The sequence below is a fragment of the Mytilus galloprovincialis genome, chromosome 4, assembly GCF_965363235.1.
Source record: "Mytilus galloprovincialis chromosome 4, xbMytGall1.hap1.1, whole genome shotgun sequence".
Classification (NCBI taxonomy): domain Eukaryota; kingdom Metazoa; phylum Mollusca; class Bivalvia; order Mytilida; family Mytilidae; genus Mytilus; species Mytilus galloprovincialis.
In genome coordinates, this window is record NC_134841.1 from 37,921,406 (window position 1) to 37,946,762 (window position 25,357).

At 31.1% G+C, this 25,357-nt stretch overlaps 1 protein-coding gene across 1 annotated transcript; it reads right to left on the reverse strand.

Annotated features, from left to right (window-relative positions):
- Window positions 1-204: 204 nt before the first annotated feature.
- Window positions 205-25,357, reverse strand: LOC143072065 (ATP-dependent RNA helicase DHX58-like). The gene is made up of 16 exons (XM_076246849.1): window positions 25,183-25,357; window positions 20,763-20,891; window positions 20,128-20,475; window positions 19,781-19,846; window positions 19,332-19,366; window positions 17,523-17,655; window positions 15,908-16,075; window positions 14,354-14,442; window positions 13,176-13,424; window positions 11,900-12,062; window positions 10,598-10,696; window positions 9,588-9,748; window positions 7,853-7,994; window positions 5,829-6,065; window positions 1,851-2,018; window positions 205-1,312 (listed from the first exon to the last, which is right to left on the reverse strand). The coding sequence occupies exons 1-16, from the start codon at window positions 25,289-25,291 to the stop codon at window positions 693-695; spliced, it is 2,916 nt and encodes a 971-aa protein (XP_076102964.1). The 5' UTR covers window positions 25,292-25,357; the 3' UTR covers window positions 205-692.

The following is a 25,357-nucleotide window of genomic DNA, read 5'->3' on the forward strand; positions in this document are numbered from 1 at the left end:
CAATGGCACGTATTTCAGCATTTATTGGGTAGCACACAAATCCAGGGCGCTCGCATAAGGCAGCTTAACTGCCTAAAAAACTATCTTTTATTATTTTAAGGGCATATAATACTGTATTGTTATTTAAGGTTTATACATACAACTTTAGCCTTATAGGCAGAATTGCAATAAGCTATATTGTGGTAAGAAAAAATGTAAAAACTATTTTACTATTATATAATTTATTTCTTTTTCTTAACAAATCACTTTGTGACATAACAAAAATATTCTTCTACATTACAACATCAATCTTATAATTAATGATTCATGATATTGATATAATTCTTAATTGCTGCTAAAGATGAAAATATGCATAGAATAAGGCTAATGAGCACGTAACAATGGAATCTTTGGAATGATTATTTTTACAAAAATGATGTTATGATAAAAAAATGAAAACTTCATTTCAAGAATTAGGGGTGCTAAAAATCAAATCTAATTTGTACTTTATCACTATTTTTTTATTTCCTTTGAATCTTTTATTTTATTCAAAGCAATCAATAACACTAACAGGGCTGGATTCTATATTTTTTTAAAACCTATACTGGGTGGCTTCTACCAAGACCATGAGGGCTGATAGCTACATGATGATATATTTTTGCTAGGAACATCATACCAATGTAAACATGCACAAATAATTAAATGATGAAAAGCTATGACACTTCTGGTGTTGTCAACTTTGGGAAAATTATTTCCAAATCTTTGTGATTGATCTCATCAATAATATATGGAACAAATTTCCAGTTTTTGTATTTTCTTAGTTTATCACCTTCCTTACATAAAAATGCATCAATTTTCAAAAGAGGCACTTCTAAATCATGTATTAAAAATATTTTCCCCAGCTTTTGTGGGCATTTTTTACAATAAATAATGGATTTTCTAATCATCTGATTTATTTTTTCTTCTTTAATATCCTCCTTTTTGACTCTATCTAAAAATGCTCTCTCAGCGGCCACATGGTGATTTTGTTTATAAAGTTTTATGTTGTCTCCGTTAATCTCAGTCTCTTTGCATGTTGCACACACAAGCTTGAAGAAGCCTCTCTTTTTCTGATTTTGTAATTCTCTCAGTTTCTTTTCTTGCTCTTCTTGGTGTTTTAAGTCATTCTGTTGTTCTAATTTTATCAATATCCTTATTTCTTCTTTTCCTTTCTGTTTCAATTCATCAAGTGCTCTATGCATTACAGCAGCTTTTTCCATACTGACAAGATCCCGTCTAAGAACAGATTGATCACTTATGTAGATAGCCTGACCTCCTGCTTTCCTCGTACGACCTAAAATAATATAAGTGTCCTCATTTTAAACATTCAATATTATTATTGCAATAAACATTTCATATACAAATTAAAGTAATTCAAAAGAAGACTGTTTTTACTATCAAGTTCATTTTACGAATATGTCTGTTACAGTGTTTACTTTCAATAAAGTATACAACTGTCCTTGTACAAATGAAATCAAGAATCTATTTAATATTTCATTCAGTAAATTTCAAAATAAAATTGTACACTACGAATAATCAGTAAATAATAATAATATCAGACAATAAGATAACTTTTTTCCCTTTTTTAACTGTAGAATATTGTACAAGTGATATTTCTGAAAGTAGATAATAAGATAAATTTCGTTAACAAAAATTAAGCTTCAAAAATCTATCCGAAATAATACCAAGAAACCATGGAGACAATTTAAACTGATAAGTCAGGGAAAAAACTGACAACACCATCAAAAAACAATTATAAACTATTTTTTTCTATTTCTGTATAGTATAGTTAAACAATATTGTACTTTAAATAAAACTATGTATTGACTGACCTCTCATTTGAATAATGTTGATTTCATTTCCTGAGTAATTATACTTCATAACAATATTACACTCCGGTACATCAATACCCTCACTTCCAACTGAAGTGGCAACCAATAGCTTTATCTTGTGACTTCTAAAGTCTTCCAATAGCTCCTTCTTTTCAGTTTCAGACAGGCCTAAAATTTAACAGTCATCAATAATAATATAAAAAAAAAAACACATCCTGTAAACTTCAAACATATATATGTTTATTTGTAAACATCAACATTCAGCTAGGTATTCAGTCAACTGTAGGCACCAATTGGCATGGGGTCTGGGGCCGCTTTAAGCCCCCAGTAGGTCCAGGGTAGAGCCCTGGTAGGGGGTTCAGGGGGCGAAGCCAATACGGGAAACGGTTTTCATCATTTTAGCTGCAAAATTTTATGAATAAAAACATTAAATTTGCTGATTATTTAATCATGATAATTATAACATACATGATGAAAAGTTCAAAGAATTATGAACCAGATGCTCCACAGGGCGCAGCTTTATACGACTGCAGAGGTTGAACCCTGAATGGTTGGGGCAAGTATGGACACAACATTCAAGCTGGATTTAGATCTAAATTTGGATTGTGATAAAATAGTTGACACAGCATAGGTTTCTGACACAGAATGAATGTGGTCTAATGAACTTAAAATATTTTTTTTGCCTTTGAGCAATTCACTATGCTGTTGAAAAAATGTTTGAAGAAATTTTCTTTTTATTTATGAAATCTGAAATAAGAAAAATTTAACCCCCTCCCCCCCCATTTTTTTTCACATCCCTCTTTCCCTTTTTCTAAAACTGATCTCAATTCAAATTTCTAATGGAGTTTGAAACAATAAATACTCATTTAAATACATCATAAAATATTAAAATGTAAAATAAAGTGCTTGTTATCACTGAATGGTAAAGATTGTTTTAATTTATCAGTTGGTAGTAAAAGTGAATATACATTGTATATTGTATAAAACAATGATTTAAGTTGATTCAACTACTATTCTGGACAAAGAAAGATAACTCCAATTGAAAATTTCTTGCTATTGCACAATATTGTGCAATTAGATATTTCATGCTATTGCGCATTAATACTATGCAATTGAAAATATTTGCTATTGCACAATACTGTGCAATTGAAGATTTCTTGCTATTGCACAATAGTGGCAATTGAAAATTTCTTGCTATTGCACAATACTGTGCAATTGAAGATTTCTTGCTATTGCTGAATACTGTGCAATTGAAAATTTCTTGCTATTGCACAATACTTTATATAATAATTTTGGATCCTGATTTGAACCAACTTGAAAACTGGGCCCATAATCAAAAATCTAAGAACATGTTTAGATTCAGCATATCAAAAAAGCCCAAGAATTCAATTTTTGTTAAAATCAAACTTAGTTTAATATTGGACCCTTTGGACTTAAATGTAGACCAATTTGAAAACGGGACCAAAAATTAAGAATCTACATACACAGTTAGATTTGGCATATCAAAGAACCCCAATTATTCAATTTTTGATGAAATCAAACAAAGTTCAATTTTGGACCCTTTGGACCCCTTATTCCTAAACTGTTGGGACCAAAACTCCCAAAATCAAAGCCAACCTTCTTTTTATGGTTATAAACCTTGTGTTTAAATTTCATAGATTTCTATTTACTTATACTTAAGTTATGGTGCGAAAACCAAGAATAATGCTTATTTGGGCCCCTTTTTGGCCCCTAATTCCTAAACTGTTGGGACCTCAACTCCTAAAATCAATCTCAACCTTCCTTTTGTGGTCATAAACCTTGTGTTTCAGTTTCATTGGTTTCTATTTACTTATACTAAAGTTATTGTGCAAAAACCAAGAATAATGCTTATTTGGGCCCTTTTTTGGCCCCTAATTCCTAAACTGTTGAAACCAACACTCCCAAAATCAATCCCAACCTTCCTTTTGTGGTCATAAACCTTGTGTCAAAATTTCATAGATTTCTATTTACTTAAACTAAAGTTATAGTGCGAAAACCAAGAAAATGCTTATTTGGGCCCTTTTTGGCCCCTTATTCCTAAAATGTTGGGACCAAAAACTCCCAAAATCAATCCCAACCTTCCTTTTGTGGTCATAAACCTTGTGTTAAAATCTCATAGATTTCTATTCACTTTTACTAAAGTTAGAGTGCGAAAAATTAAAAGTATTCGGACGATGACGACGCCGACGGTGACGCCAACATCATACCAATATACGACCAAAAAATTTTCAATTTTTGCGGCCGTATAAAAATTTACCATAACATCTGACTGGTGAATTAGATATAAACGCAGTACAATCGGAAATATGAAAAAAAAATTTCAATATTCATTGCCCAGCGTAGATCAGCGTATCCCTTTAATTAAGCAGTACACTCTGTTTGGTATTTTCATATCTATTCCGTTCTGATTGATATACAATGTATACGTTTAACCTTACATTGTGACGATCCTTCATTAAAAAAGATTAGGCGCGTAAACACTGATATTACTATATCATAAAACTATCCTTTTAGCTAGACAAAAACCATCAATCTTTTGATTCTTAAACCTTCACCCTAGCCACGCAAACACATACACACATAGTTGATGCCTAATGCAAAAATTCTTTTCAGTTCATGCTATCATAACAAAATTCAAGAAATTTGTTTTTCTTTATATCCTCTACTGTAAAATCCCTACCTGCTTAAGAATTTGAACAATTGTGATCATTACACGCAGATCTGAAAGTACTCAAAATTACTAGAAGCTAGTTAGTTGATTGATTTTTAAACATCCAGTGTCAAATATTTATGCAAGATCAGAACAAAATTTTTTTTACAAAAAATACAATAGGGAGCTAGGTCCTGTAACTGGTGTCGTGCAGGACGAAGGTCTGGAAATTTGAAAACGCTGTGCGTTGGAAAATGAGGTATTATTGGATAGGAGCAGAAATTTTGTCTTTCAGTAGACCAACTATGAACTCCTCAAAGAGTGGTATTCTCTCTGCTACTAGGCATCAGAATCAGTGTCCCCATTCTGACCAGATGTGACTGCGTATTTATACATCCTGCACAGCCAAATGGACGACCAACATTGGCAAGTCGATTGAAGACAAAGTGGGAAGCTAGTTAAAAACTAACAACAACTAATTAAAAACTCATGTGTCTAAGTTGAGGTTCAATCAAGTTTTTGTTGATAGAAGTGAAATGATCTGAACCAAAGTTCTTGTTTATAGTTTATTTATAAGATAAAATCATAAAAACATTCAATTCTATGATCCAATATTCCATTCACTAAGAACGAGAGACTAGTGTACAGATGACATTCGATAATCAAAGAGTTTTGACAACTTCACTGGCGTTCATCTACAGAAAACGTTGTTTATTGTTTTATTTAATAAAAAAAATATTTGCAAAAAAATTATGTGTAGGCACGTGCCTAAAGTGCCTAACGGTAGCTACGCCCCTGACATTGCTTGATTCAATGAGGATAAGTAAATGACAATTTATCTGTTTTAACCAGTATATTGATAGGTTGCCTGTGTGGGGTATACTCAATTTAAACATCCTTGTTTTTAGAGAAACATGCATTTTCAGTCAAAGCAATTTCTAAGTTTTCTTAGACATAAAGTCGCATAAATTCAGTTTTAGAGTGATGATGCATTCCAGTTTGTCTGACAAGATTCACAGAAAGTGCAAAATGTAATTAAAAGTTTGGACAAAGTGAAAAGTTTCTTATATGCCAATTTTATTGGTAAATATCAATATTCAAAGAAAGAAACATTGCATCCTGTCAGAGCTATATAAGCTATTCATGCATTTATAAATTGCATATCACTAGTTCCAATAATAAGCATTTTTTTTTGCATTTAACAAGAGTTATAAGTTTCATAACTTACATAGTGCAAAAAATGTATTGCAACAAAGATTTTATGGATATCTTATGGTTAACTAATTTAAGATTGTTTCCAAACTTACCATCACTTGTTTCAGAAGATTTGGAGCCAATGAATGGCTTAACAGGTATCTCTATTCCCTGTAGTTTATCATTAAGGTATTCTGCTAGGGACTTTGCAGTTGCCCTCGTCTGTACAAATATCATACCAAGTGAATCTTTACCAGATTCACTATAGAGTTCTTGAAGTTTCTCCTCAATCAAACTAAGGTTTGGATTTGATCTAATATTTGTTTGTTTCTTTAATGTTTGGATAAGGTCTGAAAATAAAGAATGTTTAATAAAATTAAAATGATATTTGCTATAATGTGAAAAATCACTTTCATTTAAATAGTTTTAAGTCCTGTAACTCTAAAATAACAACAAACAAGAATGTGTCCAAAGTACACGGATGCCCCACTCGCACTATCCTTTTCCATGTTCCATGAACCGTGAAATTGGGTAATTATCTAATTTGGCATTAAAATTAGAAAGATCATATCATAAGCAACAAGTGTACTAAGTTTCAAGTTGACTGGACTTCAGCTTCATCAAAAACTACCTTGACCAAAAACTTTAACCTGAAACTCCCACTTTCATTTTCTATGTTCAGTGGACCGTGAAATTGGGGTCAAAAGTCTAATTTGGCTTAAAAATTAGAAAGATCATCTCATAAGCAACAGGTGTACTGAGTTTCAAGTGGATTGGACTTCAGCTTCATCAATAAAGGGCTGCGCTTTAGCGCATGATACGCCCGTTGCTCTTTTAACTTGTCTTTTATGCTTTAAATGTATTGTCCCAAAATTGGAAAATCCCCCCTTTTTTAAGCATAAAAATTCATAACACGGAAATGTAAAATCTGAAATTTATAAAAGTTGAAAGGGAGCTTACATCAATAGATATAAACAATTCACCAAAGTTTCATGGACATTGGTGAAAGCCTTTTTGAGTTATTGTCCGAAGTGTTAAAAATCCCCCTTTTTTTATGAATAAAGCCCCATAAATCCAAAACTTAAAATCTGAAATTAATAAAAATTGAAAGGGAGCTTACATCAATAGATATAAACAATTCACCAAAGTTTCATGGACATTGGTGAAAGCCTATTTGAGTTATTGTCCGAAGTGTTAAAAATCCCCCTTTTTTTATGAATAAAGCCCCATAAATCCAAAACTTAAAATCTGAAATTAATAAAAATTGAAAGGGAGCTTATATCAATAGATATAAACAATTCACCAAAGTTTCATGGACATTGGTGAAAGCCTTTATGAGTTATTGTCCGAAGTGTTAAAAATCCCCCTTTTTTTATGAATAAAGCCCCATAAATCCAAAACTTAAAATCTGAAATTAATAAAAATTGAAAGGGTGCTTACATCAATAGATATAAACAATTCACCAAAGTTTCATGGACATTGGTGAAAGCCTTTTTGAGTTATTGTCCGAAGTGTTGAAAATCCCCCCTTTTTTATGAATAAAGCCCCATAAATCCAAAACTTAAAATCTGAAATTAAAAAAAAATGAAAGGGAGCTTACGTCAATAGATATAAACAATTCACCAAAGTTTCTTGGAAATTGGTGAAAGTGTTTTTGAGTTATTGTCCGAAGTGTGGACGACGGACGGACAACGGTATACCATAATACGTCCCGTCCCGGGCGTATAAAAACTACCTTGACCAAAAACTTTAACCTTGACGGACGAACGGAACCACAGACGGACGGACGAACGGAGCCACAGACCAGAAAACATAATGCCCCTCTCCCTCTACTATCGTAGGTGGGGCATAAAAATGTTCAAAATTGAAAAGGGATCTTTATACCTTTAAAACTAATATTGAGTTTAAATTACATAAGAATGGGTTAAAGCAAAGTTTTGGTATTGTACAAGTGTTGACCGACTGACAGAGGGAGGGATGTAGGGAAGGAGATGGATGAATTGACAGACAGATGAATGAACATTGGTATACCATAAAACATCAAAAATGTTAAATTTATTTAGATTTTTAGCATGAACCCGCTCCTAAAAAATGAAGAAAATATTTTTGAAAGATGAGTAAAAGTTTGTATTTGTACCATTTCCCACATTGAGAAGCCTTCTCTCTATAGCTATCAATCTATCAGGCTGTTGGTTCTCCTCAACATATTTTTTGTTCAGAAACTGGATCACATGTTCAACATTCATCAGGTAATTTATATCTAGGGCTTCATGGAGTATCTGAAAAAAAGGACTTGATTTATTTTTCACTTTCAAAATGTTTTATCGTAGATTTTGTATCAACTATTAAAGGACATAGCATAAACATCTTCTACTCCCCCAGGTCTTGTGGAATATTCTAAATCTAAACAACATCAAATTGCACACCTTAAGGAAGTTCGCTACTCAGTTTCAAAATAACAAGCTTTTCATAACACTAGTATAATTTGATAGAGGATTATTAGAGCAACCAAAAGAGTGAAAAAAATATATAGGTTAATGTGCTTGTTTTCAAGATGATAGCCATAGAAATTTGGCGGGAAAATGTTCTGACCTGATTTTTTATAGCTTTTTCTTTGACTAGTTAAAGTTCTCAAACACTATAAAAAAACAACAAAAATTTTACCTGACTTTGACAGATGGCTAATAATAATACATGTAAAAGATTTATAAAAAGAAAATTGGAGGTAGTGGGAAATTTTTTTTAAGGCATTCAAATGGATATAACCTGATAAAGAGGATTCTGTAAATCTGACAAAAATCCCAAATCTTGACAAGCATCTTAAAGACAACCAATTACAAACAGCTGAAATAGGTGAAGACCTTTAAAGATTAATTGCCAGATTAGATGAGATATACATCAGCATTACTGATATGTTATGAACATTAATGCAACTGAATATAAACATTAAAACATGAATACCAGAGCACAAAATTTCTTATTTTTGATACAATCTATAGTAGATTAGTATCAAAGGTATCAGAATTATAATTTAGTATGCCAGACACATGTTTTGTCTACATCAGACTCTTCAGTGAAATAGTTATAAAGCCAAACAAGTACAAATTTCAAGTAAAAAGAGTAAAAAGTTGATTATTTTAAAGAAATTAAGTCTTAAGATTTTAATATTCTTGTATTCTGGCCCGTCTAAGACTAAAACTTCTATTTGTAAAAGGAGTAGGTCTGTTAAGGGCCAATTTGGGCCTCAAATTTCAGGTTCATCTGACGAAAGATTTTGGACACTTTTTAAACACTTAAGTGTCTATTTCAGTTGATTCAATTAGTTAATGTGAAATTTGTTTACTGATTAAATCATTAAAAACACTCCAATTCAAGCTGAAATATTAAAAATCTATCAAATATGCCAAAAAATGTCACTTTTTAGATTGTTTTTGTCAAAAATGAATGTGGCCACATCCCTGTACATCCTCAACCTTTATATATGTTATGTATTATCATCAAATACAACTTACATTTAAATATAAAGAATGAACACAAATGTGGCCACTTTCATTTAAGACGGAAACCCTCTAATATTTAACTCAAATACTAAAAATATGAAGATTTCAGTAATTTAGCATGACTTAATGATGCTAGTACCCGATATGTGTGCATTGTATTGTCAAAAACAGCCCATATTTATGTAGCAGAAGCATTATACTTTCCAATGAATAACTAAAAGTTTACATTTTAACAATTTTGTAAAATTGCTATATTTTGGGGCCAAAAAGGGGTCTTACCTACTCCTTTAAAAGAAACAGAAGGCCTGCCAAATAATTGAATACTATAAATTTGTCAAGAATTTAGAGAAATAAACAAAATAATACACTTACACCAAGGTGAGATAGACAACATATCATTTCTCGTCCACTGTCCTCTGGCAGCGTAGTATCACACATGATCTGATTCTTCAGTTTAATGATTGATCCCAAATAAGTCTTGGAAAGGTGATCTCCCCCTGGCAAGTTTTGACGGCTGTTTAAATTTCCTTTTTCTATGATAAAAAAAACAATCAAAGATTTTATTTAAGCAGATCCCTTCTTCCATTTACTTGTTAGGTTCAAACCTTCATTAAGTGTACCAGTATTTCATATTAATGGAAAAGATTAAAATTAGATGTTAAATTATAATGTCATGAATATTTCATCATTATCAAACACATCAACCAATGTCCTATATAGATTGCACATTGCTGTTTCTCAAACCACGCCTCTTTTGGGGAGATATTTAATACTTAATAGATAATTTGATTTGTTGACATACTGGTTCCCAGATATGATCTCTATGTTTCATCTCATAGAAACATTATTTGGGACTGTTACCAAAATTCTGAAGTAGCCAAAAGGTAAAGGTAGGGATGGTACACAATTTTAGTTTTAACTCTGACAATATGAACAAATTCAGGGCATATAAATGTTGAGAATATGCTGCACAGTGCTGTTTTGACCTTTAAATAACAAGTAGTGCATATCAACTTTCCATTCTAGCGTATCATTTTTTTTACGGAACTTCACAGTAAAAGTGGTACAGTTTTAGTGGCACACAGTATTGTATTGTCTATATTTACATTTTTACAGAAGTGCAACTTTAAAATAAGGCCAGAATATTCATTAGCAAAGTACTCCTACAAAATGAACCCCACCCCGCACCCATCCCTGTGTCCCTTTACTAGGAAAATTGTGAGATATTGGTAAAGTGTCTTTCACTAATCCTCATATACAATGAGGGCTTGTGACTGATGTGTTATTATGTGAAATTCAGACAAAAATATCTGACCTAATTATCTACTTTAATTTATCTGACAATGGAAAGATAACAATTCATTAAAAGTTTAATATATTACTTTTCATTAGATTTTCATATATATTCTCTACTTTTTTCATTTCTTCCTCAATGGTTTCTTTACAAGGGTCCTTATAGCTAACTTCCATTTTCACATGCTCTGAAAAAAATTACACATATTTTAAAATTAGTGATATATTTGTATTTCAATGAAGAGGTTACCAGGAATATTAAATAAACCAAAACCATAAGAAGACTAGAATGATATTATTTTGTTAATTCATTACCTTTGTATCTAACAAATAAAAGTCATCTTCTTTTAGTTTTCTTGTTTCAATTGCTTTACATTTGATCTTCATGGACTTTTATAGCTGACTATGTGATATGTGATTAAGTTAAGTGACCTATAGCTGTTAACTTCTCTGTCATTTGGTCTCTTGAGGAGAATTGTCTCATTGGCAAACATACAACATCTTCCTATTTTCATATATCTAAGTCTTTTGTTTTCTGTTTCCTATTTCTAGTAACAGTGAACTTGACCTTATAACTTTTGAACCGAAGATCAAAAGGCTACATTGCTTCACTTTATCTTCAATCTGTTTACATTTCACTCAAATCAAGCGAGAGAAACTGAAATTATTATCTAAAATCATTCTTCAAAAAATTTTTTTTGTAAAAGATGAAATCCAAAAAAAGCAATGGAAACTCAAGAATTTTAAAAATCCATTGAGTATTGACCTTGATCTTTGATATTTTGAACCCTCTTCCTCCCTTTCCTTTTATCTTCCATCTATTTAACTGTCATTCAAATTAAGCAAGGGAAACTCAAGTTGTGATGACATAAAAATGGAAACTATTTGTTTCTGACATACTGACAAAGTGATTGCTGTATTCGACCTGACTTTGTAAAAAAAAGTTCAATGAATGAGGTAAAAATGGCACTGATAATTATAAATCTGTAAATTTTAGTCATATTAAACCATTCACTCATAATAACTTATCTAAAACATTAAAACATCTATGCAAAGTATTGCAGGTTTGAAAGAGAGTTGGTTCTATAGAAGAAGAGGTATTTGAAGTCACTTTTGACTGTAATAATATTAGAATATACAAAAACTCATTCAACCAGACTATCAAATCAAATACTGTGGATTCATTATTATTCATGGGAAATCAATTTTCATGGATTTTGTTGGTTAAGGTGTTGCAATGTTCGCCGAAATACAAATTATCTATAGGCTTGTATGCAGACTTTGGCAAAACCATGAAATTTAATATCCACCAAAATGCAATATTTATAAAACTGAAACCCATGAAAATAAATAAATCCACAGTACCTTATCAATTATTTTTAAACGTATACCTTCTGTAGGTATTGCCACAAATTTCTTCATCTCTTCTTTATTTCTCTCCACAGTGGAGATTTCATGCACATCTAAGTTACTGAAAATCTTTATCATATGTTGTATAGCACCTTCTTCTGCTGTAGCTGCTCCAACTCCTATAGAGGCTGTTAGTCCAACAATCTTAATAAGATATAATGATAAGATTTTAGAATTAAATCTGTAAAGTTTCAAATGAGATTCAAGTTTTGTAGGCAACATAACACTGGTAAAGTAATTATCTTAGAACTTAAAGCAACTCAGTGCCATTGATTGTGATAATAACTCATACTAAAAGGGAACAGTCACCTTCAGAACTATAAGTTTTATTGATTATTCCTTAACTGATTTGACGCATGGATTTCTGGAAAATCAGGCATTTAAAAAAAATATGCAAATTAATTGATGCTTGACACTGCAACTGATGCCGATCTATAAAACTATGTACTGTGATCATTATCATTATCAGTTTATTCTTAAATTTTAACATGACACTGACAGGTAAATATTGACCAAACTATTTCTATGTCATACAATAATTACATTGATGTTCCAGCAACCAACACATTGTACTGGAAGTTATGTTGACTTGATTGTCTTGCTGGAAAATAATTGATGGCAATATGTTCCTGAACAACCTTTGCATGCATTCTATGATAAAAGGTAGTACCAACATTTGATATAGTTACCATAGATGGAAATCAAATGACTCCCAAAAAACCTGGTTTTGGCCAATTTTGACAGTTTTTTTTATTTTAACCCCTAGAAAACTTTGAAAATTTTTTGCAAGAAAAAACCATGCTGTCTTTACGATTCAACTGGCAAAGTTCCAAAAAAGTATGGTGGGTCATATGTTCTATAAAAGAATGGCTGTAACAATCACCTGTACAGGCAGGGTTGGAGGCAAAGAGGTATACCAAAAGCCTGATTGGAATAAGTCCTCTTACATATATATGGTTCAAAAAAGATAGTTTCAGTATATCATAGACTTGGTTTCTAATTAACTCCTTTTATTCATCAAATATGAAAGCTAGGTAAACTGGTGGGCCAATTTTGACATGATAATTACTGGATACAAGTTCCTGTTAAGGTCTATTACAAATCTTGTCCTCTAAATGATTTTCAATTCTAAGCCAAATAATTGTATTTTGTCTTTGACAAGTAGAAAAATATGAATTAACTTCGACCATAGGCTATATGAGCTAAACAGAAAATCAATTAAGTGTACATGGTATGACTACAGAATAGTATACTAACCTGTGGTAAAGGAATCTCCTGATTATTATGCTTGGTTTTTATATATTTTCTCATTAAGTTGTTGTAAGGTTCCCCTTTAGCAGTGTGATGGCACTCGTCTAGGATCAAAAGTGTGAACTCTGGTATACGCGTGTCTCCCTTTTCTATGTTGTTAATCAGAATTTGTGGGGTGAAGAAAAATACATCATAAAGTTCCATTAATTTCTTCAGAGGGACTGTTGATTTTTCATCTTTGTTTATAATGTATACCTGTATAATTAAAGAAATCAAGTGTTTTATTATGCACTTGAAACTGATTCAAACTATCAAAAATTTAGTTTTAAACTTACATAATTTAATTTTGGATGTAACACGTCTTCTGATTGGCTGACGTTATTTTGTTATGAGCCCATAGACATAATTTAGTCATGTGACCGTGACGTCATCAACGTTTTTTCATGGTTTTCTACGGTTTAAAATGGAATTTAGAATTAAATTATAAGAAATGACTGTAATATTTTTTTCTGTCTATTCGAAATAACATAAAAAAATGTGGTGCACACTGTTAAATAACCCGCTACGCGCGTTATTCAGTGTGCACCAAATTTTTTATGTTATTTCTCCATAGACAGAAAAAATATTACAGTCATTCCTTAAATAAAAGGCCAATTCACATTAACGGTTTTTTTTTTAAAGATACACAATACATAAGTACATCTTAAAATCAGCATAAGATGTTAAAGATATCATATGCTTCTAAATACTTGATACTTGATGGAATTTTATAAAAATTTAAAAACACTCTTTAAAGCAGATACTGTAAACCAATTTATTTTCGCGGATACTTTTTTTCGCGTTTAGCCCTTTCGAGTCCATTTCGCGATTTTATAATTAACTTGATGTTGTTAAATACGGAAAGATCCAAGTTTTACATATTCACGACGATTTAACTATGCGATATTTTTCTACTCACGAAAGTCGTGAAAATAAATCGCTTGCGAAAATTAGTTGGTTTACAGTATCTTAACTTCTGTTTATTACAAGTTTTTTTTCATAATTCGAAGCATTTTTAAAAAAATGGGTAAATGTTTTGTCCTGAAATGTTCTCTTTTTATAACTCCACCAGTTCTATAAAACTGTCAGTTTAATGTTACCAAATGTTTGTGTTTATTTTTGCACATAAAATACTATCAACTTGCCCTTTTCTCTCCAAGGAAATTTTTAAATAATGTGTACTGTTGTTGTACTAATGGGTTGGTTCTGGCCATGAATGCAACTTTTGGTGATTCTGTAAGAGACATTATATAAATCAGTACCATATATTTGAAGTTTATAAATCAGAAGCCTTAAATCTAACATTCAATAGCCCTTCGAACAAAAAATTTGGACTCAATAGTGAAAAGTGCCTATCTGATATTAGCTAATGAGAACCCTTAATTGCACAACCCAGTTATATTTTGTGTTACACTTTTAAACTAGCTCCTATAACTAGTGAGGAAACAGTGAAAAACTGTACTTCAATACCCTGTGTCTCGCCTGCTATTGTTGTTGTTGTCAGAGTGGATTTTAAAACTTTGATTGCCCAAAACTAAGACTATTCTTCAGTAAACTATGGGAACATTTGTTTTAATCGAACTTTTGCCTTCAGATGTCATTTCTTTGCCTTTCTTTGATACTTTACATGAACGTCATAACGCCGAACTCATATTTTCAGTTGGATTTTGAGATGGAATTTACTGCTTTATTAAAACGTTTAGCTAATTAATCCCCAAAATGCTTCAATTTCGGAGTGTAAAATATATTTTGGAACCAAACTCGGTAATATTTGACGGACCTGAATTTCGGGATAATATAAAACACAGGTTCTGGAAATTCGGGTTTGTCAAATTTTACAGAGTTTGGTGCAAAAATTATTTTATAATCTCCTAAAAAGAAATCATATAAACGTTTAAAAAAAAGCAGTCGAACAGTTCCCCCTCAAATTGAAACTTATTTTATTATTACTGTAGGGATTAATTGGAAATATTTTGCACAAACAAACACATAAAAGGTAAGAATTTTTATATATGCAAAAAATTGTAGCCTTCAATGAAAATTTTATGGCTAAATTGGGTCTCAAAGTTGAGAGCATAATATGCTTTCAAAATCCAACCGAAAATGGTGGCTTCAGCATAATGACATCGCAGGAAGGCGTCAAAGCAAAAATTTAAAATAGCCTTCCAAGACGTCATAATTATTTGGACTAATCATGCATGATCTTGATGAATCTTCTGTCTAAGTTTCATTTTATTCTATAAAGGTTTTACCAAGTTATTGAGGTTTAAAACATTTAATCTCAGACTGTAACTAAATGTATAACAAAAACTCCTAAGTCCACCACCATTTAGCAGTAAAATAGGGGAAAATGAAAAAAAACCAAAAAACATATATATATTCTTTAATTTGGGTTCAGGCAAAGATTCATAGAATTCACTATAGTTTTGACAAAGCTATTGATGCATAAAAAAGGTTAACATCAAACTGTATCTAAATTTAAGCACAAAACAAAAGTTTATCTTTTCATCTGACAGTAGAATATGGAAAATTGAAAAAAATATATTCCCAATTTTGATCTTGAGCCACAGACTGAACCTAAATGTCGATGCTTATCAATGACAACTGATGTAGGATTGTAATTTCAAGCTTTTGTGAAGAAATGTTGCCAGCTTGATAAAAAATCATTATAGTTGATCTTACTACCAATTTTACACTACCTTTACTGTTCAGATGTTCCTGCACTATATGTAGAGCCACCCATGTTTTACCAGAACCAGTGTCAGCACATATCACAGTATTTTTACCGGTCAAAGCTTTTTCTGCCAATTCAAGTTGATATTCACGTAACTTAATCTCCTTTGGCTTAGAAAACTCCTTTTCAGAACCTGAAATACCATGTATATAAGATGTACCAGTTACCTAAATTATTGACTATTGAATCATTATAACTAAGTATTATTCACAATACTGAAGATTATTTATTTGTTGGATTCTAATTTTTATAGATTTTGTGAGTATATATGTGAACCATGAATTTAAATTATCAAAGAAGCATAAATTTTCTAAATGCTTAGGGACGACATCAAAAGATCGATGTAGGATAAAAAACTTAAATCGAATAGTTTGGGGGTGGGGGGGTCAACATAGCTGAAAGTTTTGTTCATATAAAATCGATTTTACATATATCCATATATGTAAATCAATTTTTCCCAAATTAAGTTAAGAAGGGGGGTAGGGGGGTCAGCGAAAAAACTATGTGAATTAAGTTTTTTATCCTACATTGAACTTTTGATGTCGTCCCTTATATGCAGACTTTGGCTTATCTGTGAAATCAATTATCCGTGAAATTACAATTTTTCTCAATTCCACTAAAATTGGTACAAATGTAGATATAAACAAATGTAGCTATAGGAATAAAGAAATTAAAACTAGTTCACAGTATGCAAGTTAACTGTTTCTAATTAGATGTAATATTCTAAAGTTAAACAAAATAGATCACTTCAAGAAAGGAGTAGGGGCGGGGCAATAAGGCCAATATTTGGCCCAAACATTACCAGAAATTTAAAAGTCATCATACATATTCTTAAATTAGTCAAAACTAGACCAAGGTACAAGGTATTCAGAAAATAAAAACAAATTTCACATTGTTTGAGTTACCATGGCAACAAACCATGGCAAAATTTATGCATTTTTAATAATTTCTGGATTTCCCTTGTTTTCATCAAATTTAAAGTATAATTTAGATTGGAAAAGTATGTGTGCAGCCAAGAAACAACTTTATATTCGGTGAGATTATTGGAATTGTCATAATAAAACTTCTCTCAAATTATTTTGTTGTTTCTTGGATGGGCACGATGTTTCCACATAAGGATGAAAAACTTACAGCATAAATTCTGTATTTTTCATCATTTTTGGTCCTCAATGCTCTTCAACTTCGTACTTTATTTGGCCTTTCTAACTTTTTTGGATTCGAGCATCACTGATGAGTCTTTTGTAGAAGAAACATGCCATTGCCGTATATACAAAATTTAGTCCTGGTATCTATGATGAGTTTATTTAGAGAAAACGGTACATACTGTGACGTGATTATGACATCATCACATAAATTTTTGTTTGTTTTTTCATTGATATTTCTTGACCCTATGCATTTCCAAACATTATGTGCAAATCTGAAATAGTTGTCCAACAATTTATTTTCTTGGGCCAAAACCGGGCCTTAATGCCCCTACTCCTTTCTGATGTGAAAAGTCAGTACATAAAATGAGTACATTGTTGAAAAAAAGTCATGGACTTTAGAAATATTAATTCTGGATCTCAATGATAGAATGTTACCTTCTTTCATATATTTTTCTTCTTCATAATCTGAATCCATTGCAGCTTTATCTCCATCTTCAACCAGACCTAAAGCACTCACACTATCGGATAGCTCCTCTTCATCATTATTGTCCTGTACTGGTGTTACAACCTTTAAGTACAGATAAAAACATGAGCATGGAATTTTTTCTATCTTCATACATTTTTATTTATTAGCCTTGATTCAATTGACTAAGTACAGTAATCATCATTATAAAAGCTTTTAATTTATTCAAGGAGCTAATAGTTATGTGTATGTCATGCTTCATGATTCAATTTAAAAAAAATTTCCTTAATCAAACCATGTTTCTGTTTTACAAATTTTTCATAAAAAGAATTGTGTCAAAATCATTTACACCTTAACAAACATTCTTTTATTTTTTTTATGTATTTAGTTTTATTTATGTGCCAATTGGTTGCTTTCTCAGATGTTTAACCCAGATCTCCTTTGATCACAGGAGTTTGAAATCAAAACAATAAGGGTGTACTGTAGTCCAGTTTGGCATATGTATACACCCTCATTGCCAAGATTTCAAACTCCCGCACTTTGATTAATACTTCATCATTATTTGTGTACCTGATTTTCTGGGTAGATATGTGGCATTGGAGTGGTTTTTTTTTTTTTAACTTGTTTGAATTTCTCCATGCTTTATTTACATTAAACAAAATCAATTAACTAATATATTATACTGAACACAAAATTTGTAGGCAGGATTAATTAACTTTTTCTTATGAACAGTCAGGGGACTTACTGAAATAAGTGATTTTTAAATCACTTATTTGAGTAGCAAATTTGAGGTTTTGTCACAAATTGGGATTTTGTAGTTTTTTTTAAATTTTAAACACATAGGTTTAAATAATATCTTTTAATTAGTAAAATTAAAAAAAAAGAACTTTTTGCTTCTTTTAAGTAGCAAGGTTTATGCCTTTGATGCTATCATTTAGCTGAAAATTCTGTTTAATTAAAAAAAAAATGCTATAAAAAATGGCTTTACATAATGAACTGATACTTTCTTAAAAGATTTTTCCCAGCAGTGGGAGTATTTTTGCTGTGAAGTTCAAGGTTTCATCTTTCAGATTATGTAATAAAATTCTATTGTTCGCGATAAAAATTTCACTGTTCGGGGTGTTGAAATTAGTGGGGGTTATTAAAAGAATGATACTTAAAGAAGTGATTTTTGGGAAGGAAATTGAGGTCTGATACTTAAACAAGTGATTTTTATGTCATTATCCTAGATTCAGGACAAGGTCATCACCTGAAATGACTTGGTCATCTAGACAACACAGATGTTGGTTCTGATAAGTTTAGAAACATAATTAGTTTCTGGATCATTAGTATTCTATATTTAAAGCTATAATAAAATTAAATCACTTCTTCTAGTGATTAATTTGTACTACTTAAATAGGTGATTATTAAAGAAAGACAACTCTAACTTCCAACCTTTATGGAAATAATGTTACTTGAATCAGTGATTTAGAAAATCACTTATTTAAGTAAGTCCCCTGACTGATGAACACTGACTAAATAACTTAACTAGCATGGCTACATGTAATCATTTGATTTGCCATTACAATGCAAAAACACTAACTACTTCAGAATCTACACAAGGCTCTGTAATCACCAATCTTACTGCTTATAATACTCAAAAGAGAGGCAAAAGATACCAACAGGATGTTCACACTCAAAAGTCAAAGACAAACTGACAAGGTCATGGCAAAAAACAAAAAAACACAAGACAAACAAAACAACTTATGAATTTAAAAATTAACATCTTCTTCCAAACATACCCTTTTAACAACTGTTTCTTCATCGAAATTTTGAACTGAAAAATAAATAGATCATAGATAAAAATTTCAACTTTCAAAAAGAAAAGAAAAGTTGTGATGGGTATTTAGGCTATCTGTGACTTTTTGTAGTGAAAGTTTGTTTGTTATAACCTTCATATGAGTTGAACATTATATATCTTAACTTTATTATGACCCTTCTTAATGTCCAATGATAAATATTTTTAACAATATACTTTAAAATTATACACCAATAAATTTGTCAACAAAAAATAGTTCCTGAAATAAATATACATGAAAAAGATATTATTTTTTTTTATGGTTTAGTGTAATGGTGGTTGATGTGATCTTTTGCTCTATGGTGCAGTTTGGGTTCTCCCTTTTTAGACATTGTGTGTCATAAAACATTCAAATAGTCACAAATGGGAGTGATGCTTTGAATAAATTCTTACTTTCTGCAATAGGAACACCTTGATTATGGTCTGAACCAAATGCAACACCATCCCTCACAAGTTCTTCTGAAATTCATGTACAGTTAATAAATATTTTGAAGACTCATATAGTATCAACAATTTTAAATAAATTAAAAGTTTCAATAGTAAAGATAACATTGAAAGTCACCCAATTCATATTGAGAAATGCTTTTATATTCGAATCTACATTTAAACCTTAAAAATGTTAAATTCCAAAGTACATTATAAAAAATATACTTAAATCTATAAAGCCATTTTAAACTAAAATAAAGAACAGTAAAGTGAACTCAATGATCAAATAATCTACATAAATGTATTTACAATACCTGGTGTTGGTGCTAGGTCCATCTTACATTTTATATCACTTCTGTCAGAATCTTTTAAAGCTTCCATGAACAGAACTGGCCAGTTTTTCTTTTTTCTTTGCATACAGAAAAACAGTTCTTGACATGCTTGAGATCTTCCATTAGAATTATATTCAGAGGCAATTTTATCTCTATCACTCTTTTCAATGCATCCATTCTGATATAAAAACCCACAGATATGCATTGGTTCCAACCTTTCAATGAGGTCACCCTTCAGATAACAAATTAAAAATTCAAAGTATTCCTGACAAAACTTGTCTCCCCTGTTTGGATATTCTTCATTGATTGGATCAACAAATCGTTGATAACCTGAATCAAAATAATAAAAAGGGATAATTTTACCCTGTTTTCAAGTCATAAAATGAGGCAGTTAGTCATAATATATTTAGTTTCTTGTCCTTTAAGTTATTTGTACCAGTAATAGAAAATAAAAAAGATACAAAAAATGTCCAGCTGGCTGATATTTTTAATACTATTTTGTTTTGAATGTTGAAACAACATATAACATGAATTAGGTAAAACAACTTATTTCAATATGTATTTTGAGGTCAAATATTTTATCTCAAATCCAAGAATATCTCAATCTTCAACCTTACCTCCATCAGATAATGCCCATACAAATTTTTCCGTCAAGTCTTCACTGGCAGTTACTTCATTTATCAGCATTGCAACAGCTGCTGTTCGACTATTTTTTTCCTTTTCCCGGATTTCTTCCTGGAGCCCCTCTGAAATTAAATTTAGATTCGTTACCTACCTAGCAATGGGAAAACTCAATTCTTTTTTTGGGGGGACAAGAAGACAACTGAATATCTATGTCTTAACCTTGTTTGGCTTTATAACTATTTTGAAATGAGCGTCACTGATGAGTCTTATGTAGACGAAACGCACGTCTGGCATACTAAATTATAATCCTGGTACTTTTGATAACTATTAACTATTGTATTTCTAATGTTAGAAATATAAGCAATTATTAATTGAAGCAGTTTTAATTCTAATTTTGTTAGTATGATGATGTCTGTATCGGCCCAAATTTCTAACAGTTTGGGCCATGACCCTCAAAATCAATCACAACCTTCCTTTTGCTGTATGGACTTTTTTGGTAAAACAATCAGAGATTCATACACTTATCATGCTTATGCACAAATTAATGTCTTGGAACAAGAAAAATGCTTATTTTTTGGCACCTCTTTGGCCCTAATTTCCTAAACAGACAGGACAATACCCAAAATATTAATCATAATCTTCCTATTGCATGTATTGTGGTAAATACATGGAACATTGTGCTACAATTCTATTGAAATCCATACACTTATACTGAAGTTATTGTTATGAAACCAGATTGGGTTTTATGTCACTTTTTGACCCCCAATTTGATGACTACATTGCCTTATCATTCTACAAATTTTGCCGGTCAAAAAGTCTATCAGCTAAAACTGGAAATATGGACAATTGAAATTTACAAAACTTAATTTAAATCACTAACTATTTCTAACACAAAATGTGACTCAAACCAGGTACCTGTAGAAGTATACCCTTTAGTGCCCATGAGTGCAAGTACACAACCCCCCCCTTTTTTTGTAAAAATTTTGATGTATGTTTTTAAAACTTATTTACATATTTGTGAACCAGCATACATCCTTAAAGCTGGCTGTTAGTAAATGTAAAGTATATTCATAGTGAAAACAATATGAATAAACATTCAATCAAAAAAAAATTAAAATCTTATTACATGGAGTTATTCCTCAGTCAGGGGTAATTAAAAATACACCCTATCTCTACTTTTACACCAATTTTCACAATTATGGCCTGCTTGGGAGGTGTGTATCCAAGATTGTCAATCTTTACTCTGGTTGACAATTTTATACATTCACCAACTCAGTTGGCCATATCTGTTTTAATATACCAAACAATTAAAAGTAAAATATTGTAATAGATTGTCAAAACACTTCCATAAGAAAACTTTATTATAAATGTCTATTTATATTTTATGTTCAACAAAGGTAGACTCATTCTGTGAACATGGTGAAATATAGTTGGCCCTGAAAGGGTCTTTTTCAAGATATATTGTTGGCCCTTGATGAATTTCCAAGCCTTGATTGATCTTGTATGACTGTCAATAGCGTAATAGGTGCCAATTCTTGGATCAAGTGGCATATTTTACTCCATTTTACTTGATGGGCTTGTGGTGTGCGAGTATAATTTCTATTATGGAGAAGACGTAACTAAATTGAGAAACTTGTGTCTAATCCATTTGATTTGTACAATAAACATTGATAAAATAGGTTTCAATTTTAAACTATTATTTACTATTTATCATCGTGTGATGTGTTTTCGTACTTATAACAATTTTCACTGCTTACAGTTTTCACTGTTGAGTTTTTATTCAGGTGTTTACTCAAATTTGAAAAACATGTCCTATCTAAATTTTTTCAGTATGTAGTTTTTTTGTCAAGGCTTACTTTGATTTTTAACCCTTTCTGATTACTTTGCAATTTTCAAATGTAAAAAAAAAACAGCGTCATATGTTTTCGTATGAATTAAAGATTAGATCAGTACACTATAGTATGACTATAAAATCTAGAAATTAGTATTTTCTTAAGTCGTGATTCTGGTGATAGCTTGAATCATAATAAAGGTTTATATTTAATATTTTCAGTACTAAAAACCAATAGTAAATAGTTTTAGGTTGGTGTTTCATGTGCTGAAATTGTTACACTTTTATTTATTTCTGATTGACACTGGGTTTCAACAAAGGACATAATTTTTTTGAAAACAAAATGCAGTAACGTGTTTTAAAATTTAGGGTTAAATGTAAAAAGTAAAGACTGTTTTCATCTTCGTGTATCAAGGATGTAAAAAGAATTGTCAATAAAATATTGAATAAATGGATTTTGAACAGCCATTTTATATAAGAACCATGATAATTTTAACGCGCTCGTTTTTAATAAAAAATGACAAAAAAAACACATGACAGTCACATGTATTGAAAATCCGATGTCGGACAGGCAGACGATATAGCTATATACTTCATGTAACCCCTAAGAATATTGCTCAACAACTATTCTAGGGGGTCTCATTGGGGGGTTTCGATCCCGGATCCCGCTTACTGTTTTATCAGATTCCCATATCCTGCTTACACTATGTATGTAAGCAATTCTCATTTTTTTGTCATTTCCCGGGCACCCCTAGACCTCATTTCCCGTTTTCACGACACAATTATTTGACTTTCACGTGTCAAGCTTACAAAATATCGGCAATCCCGCGTCACGCTTAGACCCCAATGAGACCCACATTCTAGTGAGGCATGTTTTTTGGCATTAAATAAAAAAAAGGCTATAATCTGGTTAGTCCAAATAATTATGACGTCTTGAATGGACTATAATCTGGTCAGTTTTATTAAATTTGTTCTAGTGTCTTTTAAAGCAATTTTGAATATGTGTTACAGCTTTTACATTAATGCTAGCAAGACAAATCTTTGTTTGGCTTGCTTGCTTTGTTTGTATCAATGTTTGCTCAAGCATGGCAATTAAGATAGGCGGGGTTTCAGCTTGTATACATCATACTTAAATTTTATTGGACGTTATGTTTGAGGTTAAGGACACTAAATTTTAAAACATCACATGATAAAAATTCTCACATGTTTCCTTACCTGTAAATATACAATACAGTCAGGATTCTACTTCGTCAAAATTATCTCCCCATTACGGCAGTTCATTTTCACAATCGTAGAAATGGAAACCAAAATTTTTTCGAAGATATGCATTTTCATCATCCAACTTAAAGATTGTCGTCAAATACTTTTAGTAAAATAGCTATTCGAACACACCTACTCTGATTTTGTGATTCATTGGATAGGTATTTCACTTGACCCCTACATTTCATCTTTTAGTATTGTGATTTTTTTATGTTATAAAGTCAACCTGTAGCTTTGCTATATAAAAATTATAGAATCTGAAGCGAGATGATGTATCAAATACTCTTCCTTTGTACGTTTTCAAGACAAAATATTCATCTCAAACACACCCTAACATAAAAAAAGGTGCACTCGATTTTCTCTTTTCGATACAATTGTTACCCATTTATTGGAATTTTTTCTTGAGTTACATAAATGAAAGGGCAGACACGGAAACAAGTGAACTAATAGATTGATATGTTATAAAAAAAAACAATATTAAGTTTATATTTTTCTTTCAATGACCAATTATTGTATTTTTACAGGTGAGGAAACATGTGAGAATATTTGTCATGTGATGTTTTAAAATTAAGTGTTCTAAACCTCCAACGTAACGTCCAATAAAATTTAAGTATGATGTATACAAGCTGAAGCCCCGCCTATCTTAATTGCCATGCTTGAGCAAACATTGATACACACAAAGCAAGCAAGCCAAACAAAGATTTGTCTTGCTAGCATTAATGTAAAAGCTGTAAAGTTGTCAAAGTTGTAGTGTTGTTGTTGTTCCAAATATAGAAACCGTTAACCCGTCAAATTACGCGCGTGTGAAATCGAAACCAATGAAATATGGATGATACGAAAACATATGACATATGAAAACATATGACACCACTTAGTATTTTTCATTTCTATGAAAATATCAGTATATATAAAACGTTGAAAATTGAATAAGGATGTGAAGTCATATGTAATAATGCTAAAGAGGACTATCCTATATTTAAAAAAAAAATACAGGTACTACGCTTGACCAGAATAATAATTTTTCTTTAGTCTTTTAGTCTTTAGAAGTGTCAACTTGACACTATAATCTCTCTGTAATTTCAAACACCCTGGTAATTTTATGTGGCTATATTGTATAAAACTCATTAGTACATTTGTATTTATGATGTGGCACTGCAGAGAAAAATAAATAAATAAATAATAAAATTAACAAAAAAAAAAACAAAAAAATGATTAAATAATTAACCCTTATAAAACCTTAACTATTTTGTTAAATTGGGGTGAGAATTTTTTTTTAGAAAAAAAACAAACTAATTCATTTCGAAGAAATAAAATGTTGTCACCTGACAAGCCCTGTATTTTAAAAAGAACATCAGTTGGTTTTAGAAATTTTAGAAAGTCTGGCAATAAGCAAGCGATTCTGAGTTGCAAATCCCCTTTTGATTTCTCCATGTTCAAGGTTTCATTTCCAGAAATTCATTTTCATTTCTACTTTCGTTTTTAAGGCCACAATATATA